The sequence below is a fragment of the Myotis davidii genome, unplaced genomic scaffold (genome assembly GCF_000327345.1).
Source record: "Myotis davidii unplaced genomic scaffold, ASM32734v1 scaffold72, whole genome shotgun sequence".
NCBI lineage: Eukaryota > Metazoa > Chordata > Mammalia > Chiroptera > Vespertilionidae > Myotis > Myotis davidii.
Genome location: NW_006284618.1, coordinates 183,554 through 198,243, shown reverse-complemented (window position 1 = coordinate 198,243; position 14,690 = coordinate 183,554). Strand labels below are relative to the sequence as shown.

General features: G+C 42.7%; 1 protein-coding gene across 1 annotated transcript in view; it reads left to right on the top strand.

Moving 5' to 3' along the window:
- Positions 1-14,690, top strand: part of SHTN1 (shootin 1) — a 95,398-nt gene that overhangs the window by 61,323 nt on the left and 19,385 nt on the right. The window contains exons 12-14 of the mRNA XM_006754949.2: positions 1,528-1,574; positions 6,029-6,138; positions 9,890-9,943. Of these exons, the coding sequence (XP_006755012.1) occupies positions 1,528-1,574; positions 6,029-6,138; positions 9,890-9,943 (211 nt within the window). The remainder of the gene's footprint in view (positions 1-1,527; positions 1,575-6,028; positions 6,139-9,889; positions 9,944-14,690) is intronic.

Here is a 14,690-nt window from a genome sequence, read left to right as displayed (position 1 = left end):
CGTTAGCCTCAACAAGGCTTCAAAGCCTCGCCAGCCCTGGCTGTTTGGCTCAGTGGACAGAGCGTCAGCCTGCAGGCTGAAGGGTCCTGGGCTCGATTCTGGTCAAGGGCACATGCCCGGGTGGTGGGCTTGATCCCCAGAAGGAGGTGTGCAGGAGGCAGCCAATCAATGAGTCTCTCTCATCATTGATGTTTCTCTCTCTCTCTCTCACCCTCTCCTTTCCTCTCTGAAATCAATAAAAAATATATTTAAAAAAAGAATTTCAAGATGAATATGTTCCATTGAACTGTTCCATCTTTGGAGGGCACTTGCTCGAAGCTTTTATCCATTCATTTGAAACGGGGAGATTTTAGACAGTGGTCTGGATTATTGGTCCCAGGGGTCTTGTCCTGTTCTTCTCACATGTCCTACAAGGCCCCCCTCCCCCCCATTTTCTGTGTGGTCTAAGCCCCACCTTGACAGATGGTTCTTTTCTGATACTACATGCCATTTTCTTCTGGGTATCATATCAGTCTTTCTCCACTTAGGTGGTTTACAGTGATGACCATATATTACTTCCTTTATGTAAATACATACAAATAGTCTGAGCATTGCAAAGAGACTCCAAATTTCCTCCCAGAACTAGAGGTGCGATCATTATAGGGTGTTGTGAGGGGCTAAGGGGAGGCCAGTGATTAGGCAGAACCCTTCCCCTGCTATTGTCAGACTTAAAACTTCTGACCTACTTGATGAATGTGTAGCAATACAGCAGTAAGGGCTTCATTTGTATTTTCTAAAAACGCATGAAGTCAAGTACCTTTTTGGTATCTGTACTGGAAATTTGGACATTGCCCTTTACGGAGTTCTAAGAGTGTTGTCCATTTTTTCTGTTGGGTTATCTGCCCTCCTGACCCCCCCGCCCCTCATTGATTTATAGCATTTCTTTTTATTCTTTATGGTGTCTTTTAATACATGGAGGCTTTAAAATTTTAATGTGGTCAAATGTATCATGATTTGCATTTTAGGCAGATTTTTAAAACATAGAGTCTATGTCATAGACCAAAGGGACAGGGCTCTTACATGTATTTTACCCTTAAGTATCTGGTCTGTGTGACACAGATTCAGGTTATTTTATGCCTCTATTTCCCAAACGGATATTTACTGAAAACAACCCCTAATTCTTTCATCCTTCCCTCTCCCTCACACGTGTGGCATAGAGAGTTATTTTGGAATTTTAGATACGGATACTGAATTTTTTTTACTTTGTAAATGTGCATGCATCATATTGGTGGTTATCGCAGTCCCCATCTTTCAGTAATTGATTTCACACAGAAAGGGATGAGACACCTTCCTCTTCCCTGAGTGATGAAAAGTTTGCTAATTCATTAAAAGTGGAAAGTAAGCTGCTTAAATTCTCCTGGTACATTCCTACTAGTATACCTAAGAGAAGAGTTGGATATTTACTGATTCTTTAGAACCTATACATGTCATCTCTTGGATCATAAGGCGCCCAGTAATCTCCTGTCAATCTTTTTCTTTCTCCGAAAGATCCCTCATGTCCATGATCCGGAAGCGATCCCACACCAGCGGCAGTGGTGCTATACACGTTTTTAACAATCCGCACGCTTGTTGTATTTCATGTGTGCGAATCGACTTTCTGTCCCTGATTCCTGAAGCCTTTTGTAGTCTATTCCTCTGCACAGTAATGCAGCCGAAAGGCAAATTCTGCTTTGCACAGGGCGTGGCCCGACTCAGAGAAAGCTCTGGCTTTGTCCATTTGCAGGACAGCCCTGCTCCCGGGTTCCTGGCTTTGCACCTTTCTCTGACCCTGGAATTAAAATTGTTTCCATCTTGTTTTGGGACAGTTGATAAGTCTGGGAGGGTCAGGAGGGCCGTCAGAACAAAATGATTTCCTCTCCTAAGTAAATGACATCACTAGCTTGTTAACCTGCTCAGCACCCTTACATGGAAAGAAAGTATTCTAGAACTTATTAACCCCCAATGTTAGAAACCATACTTTTCCTTATGAAAATGACGTTTCAGTTACAGTTCAGGAAACGTGATGGTATTTCCTCCCTTACCCTGGAGCTATTGCATTGTACTTTGGGAATCTGAGTAGAGTTACTGACACAGAAGTTGCTCATGAGATTTTAAATGGGAACCTCTCTAAAATCATACCGCCTTAAACGATGTGTGCCATAGCCACACGTGGCTGGAGCCTCTCTCTCTTTCCGGCGAGGTAGTTATTTAGCGTGTCTTGTTAATAGTTCACACAGAAAAACGGTTGTTGAATGAATAATCACATCAACAGTGATTAAATGCATGATGAGTGAATGTAGAGCATCAAACACTGGGCTCCTCTGTGACACTTTGGAATTTACATGTGAAATGAAGGCACCAGCCTGGCTGTCAATGGCATTTTTAAAAATATATATATATTTTATTGATTTTTTACAGAGAGGAAGGGAGAGGGATAGAGAGTCAGAAACATCGATGAGAGAGAAACATCGACCAGCCGCCTCCTGCACACCCCCACTGGGGATGTGCCTGCAACCAAGGTACATGCCCTTGACCGGAATCGAACCTGGGACCTTTCAGTCCGCAGGCCGATGCTCTATCCACTGAACCAAACCGGTTACGGCATCAATGGCCTTTTTTAATGTTAGCATCTCACGGTGGCTTTTACTATTCAGTTGGTTTGCCTTTCAGAGCTGATGAATGGAGAAACTTTTGTTGGTAGGGTATGGCTCTTAACGGTAGGGAAGGTCTGTGGAATATTATACTAGTTTTAAGGTTTAAATAGAAGAAATCATTATAGATTTTGAAGTTGTAACTAATTTTGATAAGAATGCAGTTATTGGACACATTCTGAAATTTCACATATTTAGGTCATTAATTGGTTGATATTTTCTTACCTTAGTTTACTAATCCATAGAGTGGGGATAATAGTGGTTCCTATTTCATAGAGTTGTGAGAATTAATAACATGTAAAGCATTTAGGGTAATATTTAGCATATAGAAAATACCCAACATGTTAGCTAAAAAGAAATAAATAAAAAATTGGACAGCGTCCTAACCAACCCTGTTGTGGGGCAGGAGTCCTGATTCGGCAGGCTCTTGTGATCATTGTAGTTAAGGAAATTTCCTTAACTTTATGACCTCGGGTCAAATTCAGACTCGTTCAGCCATGATGTGTTCTATAGAAACTTTGTGCGTCATGGTGGCATTGATTTTTTTTTTTAATGCCTTTTAAGAAAAAAATGTTTCTGAAAGAGAAAAGTAATCCTTTGGCATTAAACATTCATTTTAGTTTCTTCTAGGTAATAATAAAAGACTTTATTGAGCAATAAGGTGATGGTTTGTCTGTGGGTCTTTTTCTTCCTTCCTTTTTCTTTTTTTAGGGAATTATTTTTCAAGTGGGTCTTAAGATTTAAGCCTCTATTAATTACACACAGCTTTCTGATCCAAGACTGACCTTGAAGCACTAACTCAAAGAACATTTGATTTTATTTCCCTGTGGCAGTTCAATAACATTAGACCTGTTGTCTTCATTTGTCCCCTTTCTTTAATCTCCAGTCCCCTGCATATTTCTATTGTCCCCCTGATTACATGCTTTTGTGAGACAATTACCGACTGCATGATTGCAGAGAGAATTACAAAACAGACCGCGGCACTCCGTGGGCGATTCTTGCAGATTTATTAGAACAGCTTCGCAGTTGAGAAGTTCGTATAGATTGCTTTTTGCTGGTTCAAAAACAGGGTCAGCGAGAAAGAAAGCTTGTGTAGCTAACCCAGCCTTGCCCTCGTATTGTGCCCGAGCAGGGACTCTGATAAGAGTGATTTCTTTTTCCTTAGGACCAATTAAGCCTTTCCATTTGAAAAAGACAGAGAAAACACAGTCTGGTTTAGAATCAGTACACAGTCCAGATAGTGGCACTGCTCTGAATTATCACTGTGATGCTGGCAAGCAAAAATAAGAAACTGCTTTAAATTCCGGCTATGTTCGATGCGGCAGCAGATTTGAATGGTGTTGACCATAATTCTCCATCTGTCTGCCTTAACTAGTTGTGTGTGGTGCATTTAATTGGATTTCAGTCATTGCTTACAGAGCGCTAATGTGTTTGTAGGCACTGTTGCCGTGAGCTCTTCCCAAGTCTCACTCCAAATGGCAGCCTTTTTGAACATCAAATGTGTCTTTTGTATTTTTTTTGTTGTTTTTAATTCCCAGGAAGAAATTCCATATCCATACTAGGTGCTTGAACGACAGGTCTGGATTTCATCTCCTTTGTTTTTGAATAGGGTCAGCAAAAGCATTGCATTGTGCTTTATTTTAGGTCGTCACGTTTGAATGGGTGAATGAGTGAGTGAATGAACGAATGAATGAATGAATGAATTTCTGTCCATAATAATTTTCTTCTTTGTCCCCTTGTTGGTGTTGGTGAGCCATCAGCAGAAGCTGCCCAGGAAAATGCTACTTAAGGGCTCATAGTTGATCAACTTACAGTTTTGTTCTTTTCATTTCCTAGTGGATGAGTTCTGACTTTGGTGCCATTTTTCCCACTTCTTTTTTTTTTAACTTCTGGATATGAAAAATGCTGTTTGGCTATTTTAATTCCCAGCATTCCAATGGCTGGTGAGGATGACAGTACTATTGGAAATAAGGACTGCGTCAGGAAACCTAGGTTATGCAATGAATGTAGCAGTGATCCCATCACTATGGAACTCACAGAGTGTGGAGAATGGAACCTTCTGGACTCTGAAAAAACCCGACTTTGTGACTAAGCCCAAGTAATCATTTCCTGAACCTTCTGCTGGTGAATTTCGGCCATATAGCAGAAAAAGAAGCCATGGTTTATGCCTTCTTAGGGCGAAGCCTGCCCCTACTGTCAGTTAGCTTGGGGATGTAGTTGTGATCGTCTCCATTTAGAAACCATCCTTTTGGGGCGTAGCTCTTCCTGCTCAATAATAAAAATATTAATCGCCACTTAAAGCCCAAACTTACAAAGTCAGTCAGTAGGTAGATTCTTGTTGAGTGCCGCTAGATGCCCCACCATGTGGAGTCTTATTAAAGATGCTAATTAGAAAGTCTTTATGAAATATTTTAACGTAACTATATTGGCTGCAGTGCCTTGGGTGGAGGTAAACACGAGATCTAGAATTGCATTAATAGTGATAAATATTCCAAAAATGAGTTGTGATCATTGGTCAAGCTATTCTGCAAAAGAGACAAATTTCTGTATTCTGATCAACAGGTTGAAGCTCCCCGCAGTTGCATTCATCTAATTGACACATATTTCAACAGCCTTATTGTTTTTGCAGCAAAATGGTGCAAAGGTTAGACAATAGACCATTGAAATTTTTAAATCAAACTTGATTACTCAATTGCAGTCATTTCTAGGTGTGTGTTTGCTTTTAACATTGACAATTTTAAAAGACTTGAAAAAGGTTTGCTTAAATGTTTCCTTCCCGTGTGATTCCTAAACAAAAGATGGCAATTTAAAAAAGAGATTTTTATCTCTTTGTTGCTCATCTTTTGACTTAATTTCTTTCGAGAAGTAAAAGAATCATTTTGATCATTTATTTTCAAATGGGCTTTTTGATAGTTATTTCTTCTTCGGGCTGATTTCTGTGACATAGGATGTACTATGACTTATAAAAATATCTTTGAGACAAAGATGAATGATTATTTGGGGTTAGCTACAAAGTTGGGTTTTTAAAGACCTGTAGAAACTCAGGTCTCACGTTCTGCTGACAAAAGGAACAAAATCCACTTAATTGCCTAACACAGATGAGCTGCTATTGATTTCCAGGCTGCAAATTAGACCTCAAAACTTATAACGCTTATTTTTCAAAGCAGATCTTTTCTTAAAAGACTTTTTTGAAAAATATGTTGCTATCTGGTAATTCTTAACCTTAAATTGTTGGTGTTTTGTGACTTTGTCTGAAAAATGAGTGCAGTTCATTACATAGTACAATCTAAGCCACCACAAATAGGACGTGGCGGTTTTCCTGTAATCTAAGATGATTTCCGTGTGTGCTCTCTCAATAGCTGAAGAAGTCACGGATCTGAAGAGGCAAGCCGTTGAAGAGATGATGGACAGGATTAAAAAGGGAGTTCATCTTAGACCCGTTAACCAGGCAGCGAGGCCGAAGGCACAGGTATAGAATGACTAAATGCTTTCTCTCCCCCCGGATGTTTCTTGCTTTGAATGTGAAATTTCGAAATGTGATGCAAGCTGTATCCGGACTGACTGTCGCATCTTAGGATAAGGCTAATGTGTCATAAAAGCCTTCATTTCCATAAGCAGGTTTCTGGAGGACTCTGTTTGACCCAGGGTAGCCCTATATCACCATGGAAACGGAGTCCTGTTCTTGTAGGAGGCTGCCATCAACTTGAGAGAGACACTGAGAGGAACTGTTATACCAAACAGATAACAGTTATGCCACTACTCTTTCTTTTCTTTAATTCCTGGCTATTTTGTGTAATTTAACAAGTACTTATTGAGTACCTGATGTATGCCAGGTACTGCTTTAGGCACTGAGGATAAAGCAATAAACAGGAGAGACAAAAAATTCTTGCCTTCCTGAGGCTTCTACTTGTGTCTGTGTCAGGGTGTGGTGGGGGACAGGAGCTAGGGGCCGGGGTCGCGTACTGATGCCAGAACAGACCTAGGACGACTTTTGAGAAATAGTGAGACTTATATGGTTGTTTTCACTGATTCCCGGTCACTTCAAGGAGAGATATTGTGTGTCTGTCATCAGCTGCCTTCTACACTTGAAGACCCCATGGAGTGCCAGGACCCGCGAAGCCCTAAGAGTATAGTTCAATGCTTCCCCTTGTACACCTGTCCCATTTCAGTAGGCCCCATAATGGGGTTTTGGACATTTCTTTCTTTCTTTTTTAAAAAAATCCTTATCCGAGGACATGATTTTTATTGATTTTAGCAAGAGAGGGAGGGAGAGAGAGAAACATTGCTGTGAAACAATCCATCAGTTGCCTCCTGAATGCGCCCCAACCAGGGATCGAATCCACAACCTAGATACGTGCCCTGACCAGGGAGCGAACCTGCAACCTTTTGGTGTATGTGACGATGCTCCAACCGGCTGAGCCACCTGGTCAGGGCTTGACCTTTTTATTTCTTGAGGGAAAAACTCCTTTTTCACTTTAGTAAGATATCACTGGGTCGGTTCTCTTTCTTCTACTTTTAAAACAAACCTTAGGTTCTTCCTTACTCCAAAGATGCCTCTCTTCAGCTGCTTCGATGTCCCCAAGTAGTGAAACTGTTCCGTACAAATTCTGCTGGGCTGTGACGGTTGCCACTTGGCCACAGGCAGGCAAGATGGCCAGGCCAGGCAAGCATGGCCACGGTGTGGGCTGAACACGGAAAGGGGGTTGGAATGTAGACGCAGCTCCAAGCGTAGACTGACATGCGGTGACGTGGGAACTCCCTGGCCACGGCGGGTGAGTCCGTCTTGTGCTGCTGCTCTGAAAGCCAGTTTCAAAGTCAGGGGCAGGGCGTAGAGCAGGAGGAGCAACCGAGTACTGCTGTTTCAGCGCTGGTGTCTGGCGACTGAGGACGGAGCGCCGTTGTGGGAGGTGGGGCCTCACACGCCCCTGCACCCAGGCTTGGTCCTCCCAGACGGGGAACAGCGCCTGCCCTACCCGATTCCTGGGGTTGTTGTCCGATCAGATGGGATCAAGTGTGCAAACACTCCAAAACGCAGGGTCTAGGCCAGGGGTGGGCAAACTTTTTGACTCGAGGGCCACAATGGGTTCTTAAACTGGACCGGAGGGCCGAACAAAAGCATGGATGGAGTGTTTGTGTGAACTAATATAAATTCAAAGTAAACATCATTACATAAAAGGGTACGGTCTTTTTTTTTTTTTTTTTTTTTTTTTTTAGTTTTATTCATTTCAAACGGGCCGGATCCGGTCAGCAGGACATAGTTTGCCCACGGCTGGTCTAGGCAGAACCTTGGAAAGAATACACTGTTAGGACTTACACGGCGCCACTAGTTTGGGAAGAACAAGCAAAACCAAGCTATTGCTATAGGAAAAAAAAAAAAGATGTGTTAAAAAGAAGCCAGATTACTTTAGACACAACCTTGAAAGCTTCTTAAATGATAAGTAATCCATGTTCTGTATGTACTCTTCCAACAGTTACACATTATTCAATGTCAATTCCAAACCTGGAAGACAGCTGAACAAGGATCAGTGGACAAGTGGGTTTTTCGCTGGTAATTGTGAAACTGTGTAGCTGTAGTGCTGAATGGCCTGGTCAGTCCCCTTTACAACAGGTGGCCACTGCCCACCTGGGCACGTCCCAAGTGTGCGCGCATGCGGCCCAGGCTCCGAGGCTGACGCAGCCGGAGTGACACGGCGGCACGTTGGAGTGTGCCTTTAGCCAGGGCATTCGTTCGGAAGTCACCGCTTGTCACCTGCAGAACTCAAGCTGCATATTCCCCAAATTCCTGGATGGCGTTGGCCGTGCTGGTGTGGTGGGAATGCGTGTATGAGAGCTTGGGCCTGGCACTGATGGCTGGCACCGATGGCATGCATGTTTCACAGAAGTCCTAGGCTAGGGAAGGAGAATGCCTTCGTCTTATGTGCACCAGTGCAGCAAACCTCTCTCCTTCCTTCTCCCTCTCTCCCTCTTTGGTGACAGTCCACTTTTAAACATTGGCAGGGGGTCTTCTTCTGACTGTGTTTTGAGAGAAGAGGGTTATAGGTTGCTAAGAATCACCTCCCATTTCCTGCTGGGAATCAGCCTTCGCATCTTCCCAGGACTAGAGGCTGAGGGTCCTTGCCCTGTCCGGCGGGCGGGCTTTCTCTGCCTCTCTCGCCTCCGGGAAGGGGGAGGTCAGAGTTCTTCTTTGATCTTTTCCTGAGGTCCTCGTGCTAAATTTCCCCTCCGGTAAATGAGGTGAGGGATCCACAGAGACTGGTAGGTATGATGGGGCCGGTCCATATAATACCCAGAACTTACGCAAATGGTTTTGTTCATGGTGTAGCCAGGAGAGACCTGGGCTTGTAATCAAGACACTGATTCAAATACAACCTTCCCCAGGTGTAAATTTCCTTATAGGTAAGATGAAGTGGTCAGACTACACACTCTCTGAGGTCTTTTACTGTGTTTTCTTTTTCTTTCTTTTTTTTTATTTCAAAGAGGAAGGGAGAGGGAGAGAGAGAATCATCCATCAGCTGCCTCCTGCAAGCCCCCTATTGGGGATCGAGCCTGAGACCCTCGCATGTGCCCTGACCGGGAATCGAACCGTGACCTCCTGGTTCATAGGTTGACACTCAAATACTGAGCCACACCAGCCGGGCTCTTTTCCTGTTTCATAGCCAGGGGTGCTCACGTTCTCCTGTAAGCCGGTTCTTTGCTGGTCCCTGCTCCCGACTCAGTCCTGTTGTGAAATTCACAAAACAACGTGTGCTGGTCTCTGTCCCTGGCTTTTGCCCGGAGCCCATGGAGCTGAGAGAGGTTTCCTGCCCTGTCGCTTGCTTTCTGCTCTGCAGCCTTCCTGGTCCTCACTTGCTGGTGGAAGCCCAGCGACCCGCGTGGAGAAGCTTGCTGTGAGACACTCGGAATAATGGGAAATTAAGTCTTTGAAGTCTGGTGTTTGCCAGTGTTTTCTTTTCCTGTGTCTGATGACAAACAAGTAACAAAATGATATTTAGAACATGGCGGCTTGAATCCTTTTGCTTTGAATATGACTTCTAATTTTCCACTCAGCTGCCATCTGGGAGCACTAACCTGTCTAATATTTTTTCTTAACAGTAAGACATGGACCTAATTTTAAAAAACAGTGACTATAAGCTGCCCAACACTTTGTCATGTAAACTGTTTGTTTATATTTTTAAAATGAGTTACTCAATAACTTTTCTTTTTTTTTTTTTCCATTGTAGCCAGAATCTCCCAAAGGCTCTGAAAGTGCAGTGAATGAATTAAAAGGAATATTGGTAAGAACAGATCTCAGTGTATTACTCAGCTAATGGGAAAATGAAAGGAGAATGTTTTTGAAATCGATTTTCGTGAATAATTGGCTTGATATGTTTTATTTCCATCGGCAGTAGCCTCATTTCTTTTGATAGTTTACTTGATTGTGTGACGGGCTCCTCCATTGGGTGGCTTATTAATGTATCAATACTCAGCTGTTTGCATGCTGAAAGAGCGGCCCCACGTTCGCCAAAATCGTTGTTTCTTGTTCTTGCCCTCCCATCCTGGCATTACAGCTTGAAGATGAAATGTCTGGCCAGGCGTGAGGATGGGTACCTGCTTATTAATAACAGAAGTACAGCAGAGTGTCTTAACTTTGGGGCAGGAAAGTGGAATTCTTGGTATCTAACTGTAAATCTGAGCTTCTACCCAAATATGTTCGTGTCAGGGTCACGGTCTGCGTTTTTCACGGCTTAGGAAAACGATTTGATGGTAAGCTGGAGAATAAAAAAGCCCCTTTCTTTGTGCTACTAATTTTATTTTCTAAAGCTAATTCATAGCCTTTGGAGAACACACTCGATGCCCACCGCTAGCTATATGTCTCCTTTCCAGAGCATGAGCTTTTGCCAGCAGAATAAGTGAGGACTGCCCTCTCCTGTGGTTGCTCCCAGAGACAAACGCCTCACTTAGGGAATGTTTCAGATGCTAAGAGCCCTGTTCTCAGATCCTGTTACAGTCTCAATACCAGTCATTATGCACAGTAAGTCAACAAACATGGGGGCGGAGGTACGAATTGATATTCCCATGTTTGTGGTTACTGTGCTAATTATGCATTGCATGTAGACATCCCCTAATTGTGGTAAACAAAATTACTTTCATCAAGCAGGAAACAATAGACTTAACTCAGAATGGCTTAATTAGTTAGCTTTAGTGTTAGGTGAGTGGGATTGGTACTCAGAGAGAGGTGTAGTGGTGGCTCACATGCTGGTTTGCCTACAGAGTAAAGTATTAAAACCATTGATAAAGTATGTGGCTGTGAGCAAAGGGATTCTTTGATGAGAAAATGTTGTGATCCAGTGTTCTGTTAAGGAGAACTGTGACAGTCCCTGTTTTAAAAAATATGTTTTTATTGATTGTAGACAGAGGGGAAGGGAGAGAGATAGAGAGTTAGAAACATCGATGAGAGAGAAACATCGATCAGCTGCCTCCTGCACATCTCCCACTGGGGATGTGCCCGCAACCCAGGTACATGCCCTTGGCCGGAATCGAACCTGGGACCTCTCAGTCCGCAGGCCGATGCTCTATCCACTGAGCCAAACCGGTTTCGGCCAATGACAGTCTTTTTTGTTGTCTCTACATTGTAATGCTAATTTCTGTTCAAGAAAATGTCCCCCAGGCACTGTGAGATTCTAGAGCAGTGATGGCGAATCTTTTGAGCTCGGCCTGTCAGCATTTTGACTCTGGTGCCGTGTCACATATAGAAATTTTTTGATATTTGCAAGCATAGTAAAACAAAGGTTTATATTTTTGATATTTATTTTATATATTTAAATGCCATTTAACAAAGAAAAATCAACCCAAAAAATGAGTTCGCGTGTCAGAGGTGACATAGGTTCGCCATCACTGTTCTAGGGTATAGTTTTGACCATCAGTGGAAGAATCAACCATACTGAGTGTGACTTCTAAAAGATTAGGTTTATTTGAAAAATCAGGCATCTATGTGGGATCCATATGACATTGGAGTGCCCAGGGTGTGCTGCCCCCTGATAATGCCGGAGGGTGGCAAGTTTGCTGATTGCAGCATTGCTCTTAAAGACCACGTGCGCTATACAATCCCGCTCACTGTAATTTTGTGCCACTTCAAGGAGAGAAATTTCTGAAATAAATTTTTGTGAAATAATTTACAAATTATAAAAACTGTCCAAACATCTTTTCCCCCTCTGCAAATCGCCCCCTCTCCTCCTCGTCCTGGATTTAGCACGAGGCTTCTCCCCCTCATGTGGCATTGATGTATCATCATAGCTGTTACTCTGGCAATATTATTTTTTTGCAGTAAATTGTTTTGGTTTATTTAAAAGTGAAACTCGCCGTGTCCTCCCCTGGTCTTCTTTGCCCAATGGCAACTCTCCTCTGCCCCCGTAGAAGTCCCTTTGAGGGGTGATGGATCACTTGACACGCCCAGCCACCTGGTCCAAGAAACCATACAACTTCTGGTGAGAGAGAGAAAAAAGAAGACCCTATTCGAGGGGCTATCTTAGTGCTTTTTGCTGGCGTTCAGACTATTAGGATGCTCAGATTTAGTGCCCAGTAAAGCACATGACACCAACCTCACAGTGTGACATGTGATAAACAGGAAAAGAATAGGAAAAGCCTACAGGTTATACCCTGAGATGGAAAGTGACTGAGAGGTGCCAGGAAACCAGGAAACAGCCTGTTCAGTGCTGTGGTGGGACAGAGAGCAGGAGTAAAATCGGCGGTGTGTTTGCTGCAGTGAATGAGACAGGACCTGAGTGGTAAGAGACACCCACGACTTAGAGGTTTGGCCTATTGTTCAGAGTTAGCACCTGCGTAGAAAAGAAATCTCTGGTTTGGAAAACCTCACTCTGTTTTGAGTTGTCCAGTTTTCCAGCTAATTTGTCAAGTCTCCGTGTTGACGGGACTCATTTTTCTAAGCCTCTTTATACTTCATTTTTAAAAATGGTGTACATCGCAGATTTAAAAATGATATATTCATTTCTTATACTCACACAAGGGTTATCTTGAGTCTCCCAATCATTTAAAAGTCAAAGTGTGCCGAAACCGGTTTGGCTCAGTGGATAGAGCGTCGGCTTGCAGACTGAAGGGTCCCAGGTTCAATTCCGGTCGGGGGCATGTACCTTGGTTGCGGGCACATCCCCAGTAGGGGGTGTGCAGGAGGCAGCTGATCGATGTTCTCTCTCATCGATGTTTCTAACTATCTCTCTCCCTTCCTCTCTGTAAAAAATCAATAAGATATATTTAAAAAAAATAAATAAAAGTCAAAGTGGATATGGCAGTTTCTGAAGTTTAAATCAAGACAAATGAATCTAAAAGTCTCTCTTCAAATGCAGTTGCCTCCAAATCAAAGAAACAAAAAGAGCATTTGAAAAAAATTCTCTTACAGGTCTTTCTCGAACATCTCCGGTTTTTTAAAATACCCAGAAATTGTTGAATAGTTAATTTTTCCACCTGACAATTAGATTACTTGGTATTATGAACATTTCACCAACGTGGGGACTGAGATTGGTGGGTCCATGATCCAAGTGGGTCAGAGTAGGGATAGAGAACTGATTTGGGAATTAGAAGAGCCAGGGTCAAGGCCCCGCCCTATCACTGCCTTGTCTTGGGATCTGGCCCAAACCATGAGGCTCTCCCCTCTGTAAGGTGAAGGAATTGTACATACCACATGGCTCCCTAGTTAATTTCTGGTTCTCACAATCTATGATTATAGTGTAAATGGATAATTAAGATAATCTTCGTATTTTATTAGCTGAGCTCCTTTATTATTTCAGTTGAGAGTCATGCAGAAACCTTTCTTTCTCCCATAATTGCCTCCATATCTAAAATGTACTTATGTATTAGCTGAATCAACCCTATCAGTCAGTGAGTGAAGGAAAAGTGGGATTCAAGGATTCGAACTTGAAAATGGGTTCCTTCGGTATCAGGTGAAGAGAGGGTCATTCATCATAGTCAAGAATTTGAGGAAATAATGCTGTCATCTAAATGAAAAATAGAGAATATTATGAAAGATAAATTCTTCCATAAAAGATAGCCATTAACTCCAGCCATTAGGAAAATCATACAGAATGCCCTTGACATTCAAACAGTGTGGTTTTATGAGTTGTTTAAATAATAATGGCCATTCCGTTAAGTAATATCTGCTTACATACAATACAGCTGGTAAGTTTTTTAAAATTATGAACACAAGTAAGTTGGAAATGGTTTTTCTAGTACATGTTTAAAAATTTATCAGAATTGGCTTCAGTTCTGTTTTCCTAACCTTCTCAGTGTTCATCCTTCCTTACGATAAGTAGATACACATCTGCTTGTTAACTGTGAAGTAAAGCAAATAAATTTTAAATTATAAACTGAGCTGCTATCGTGTTACATGTAATGTGGTGTTCCTTTGAATGTATTTTAAGAATATTCGCGATAAACGAAAAGCAGAAAGATGTAGTTTTGGGTGGAGTGGGGAGGGAAGAGTGCGATTTATGCTTGACTAACATGTGAGTCTTATCTAAGTGCTCTACACATCGGTTTGGAGAAGCATACCATCTCCTAATCTCCTTAGTCAAGGCCCTCCCTGACCACAGGCTGCTTTCCTAGAACTGTATGCTGTAGGAGGAAAAAACCTTCCTATACAAACGATGTAATAGCCCATGTCCTATGAGATTTGTAATTACCTGGTTTTACAAACGTTTTTTGTTTTATAGGCTAAAAAGTTACCGTTTTTAGCGAGTAGAGTTCTTAGGGTCCGCAGGAGGTTATTAGCAGGGAACAAAGAGCAAGCCCGCGGTGAGCGCAGAAATGACAAAGGCCGGCCTGGTGGTTAGCCTCGGTGGACAAAAGCTGCCTTCCCACCCGGGCACGAAGTCAGGCGAGTTGTCCCAAACTTGAGGTTCTGATTTGCTCTGATCAAACCATCAGTTAGTGTTCTGTTCCAACACGTCACTGGGAATGGAGATGGAAAGCCATAGCTCTCCCTCCATAACGCATTTCCCAGAGCAGCCAGGCCAGGGGACCGCTGCCTGG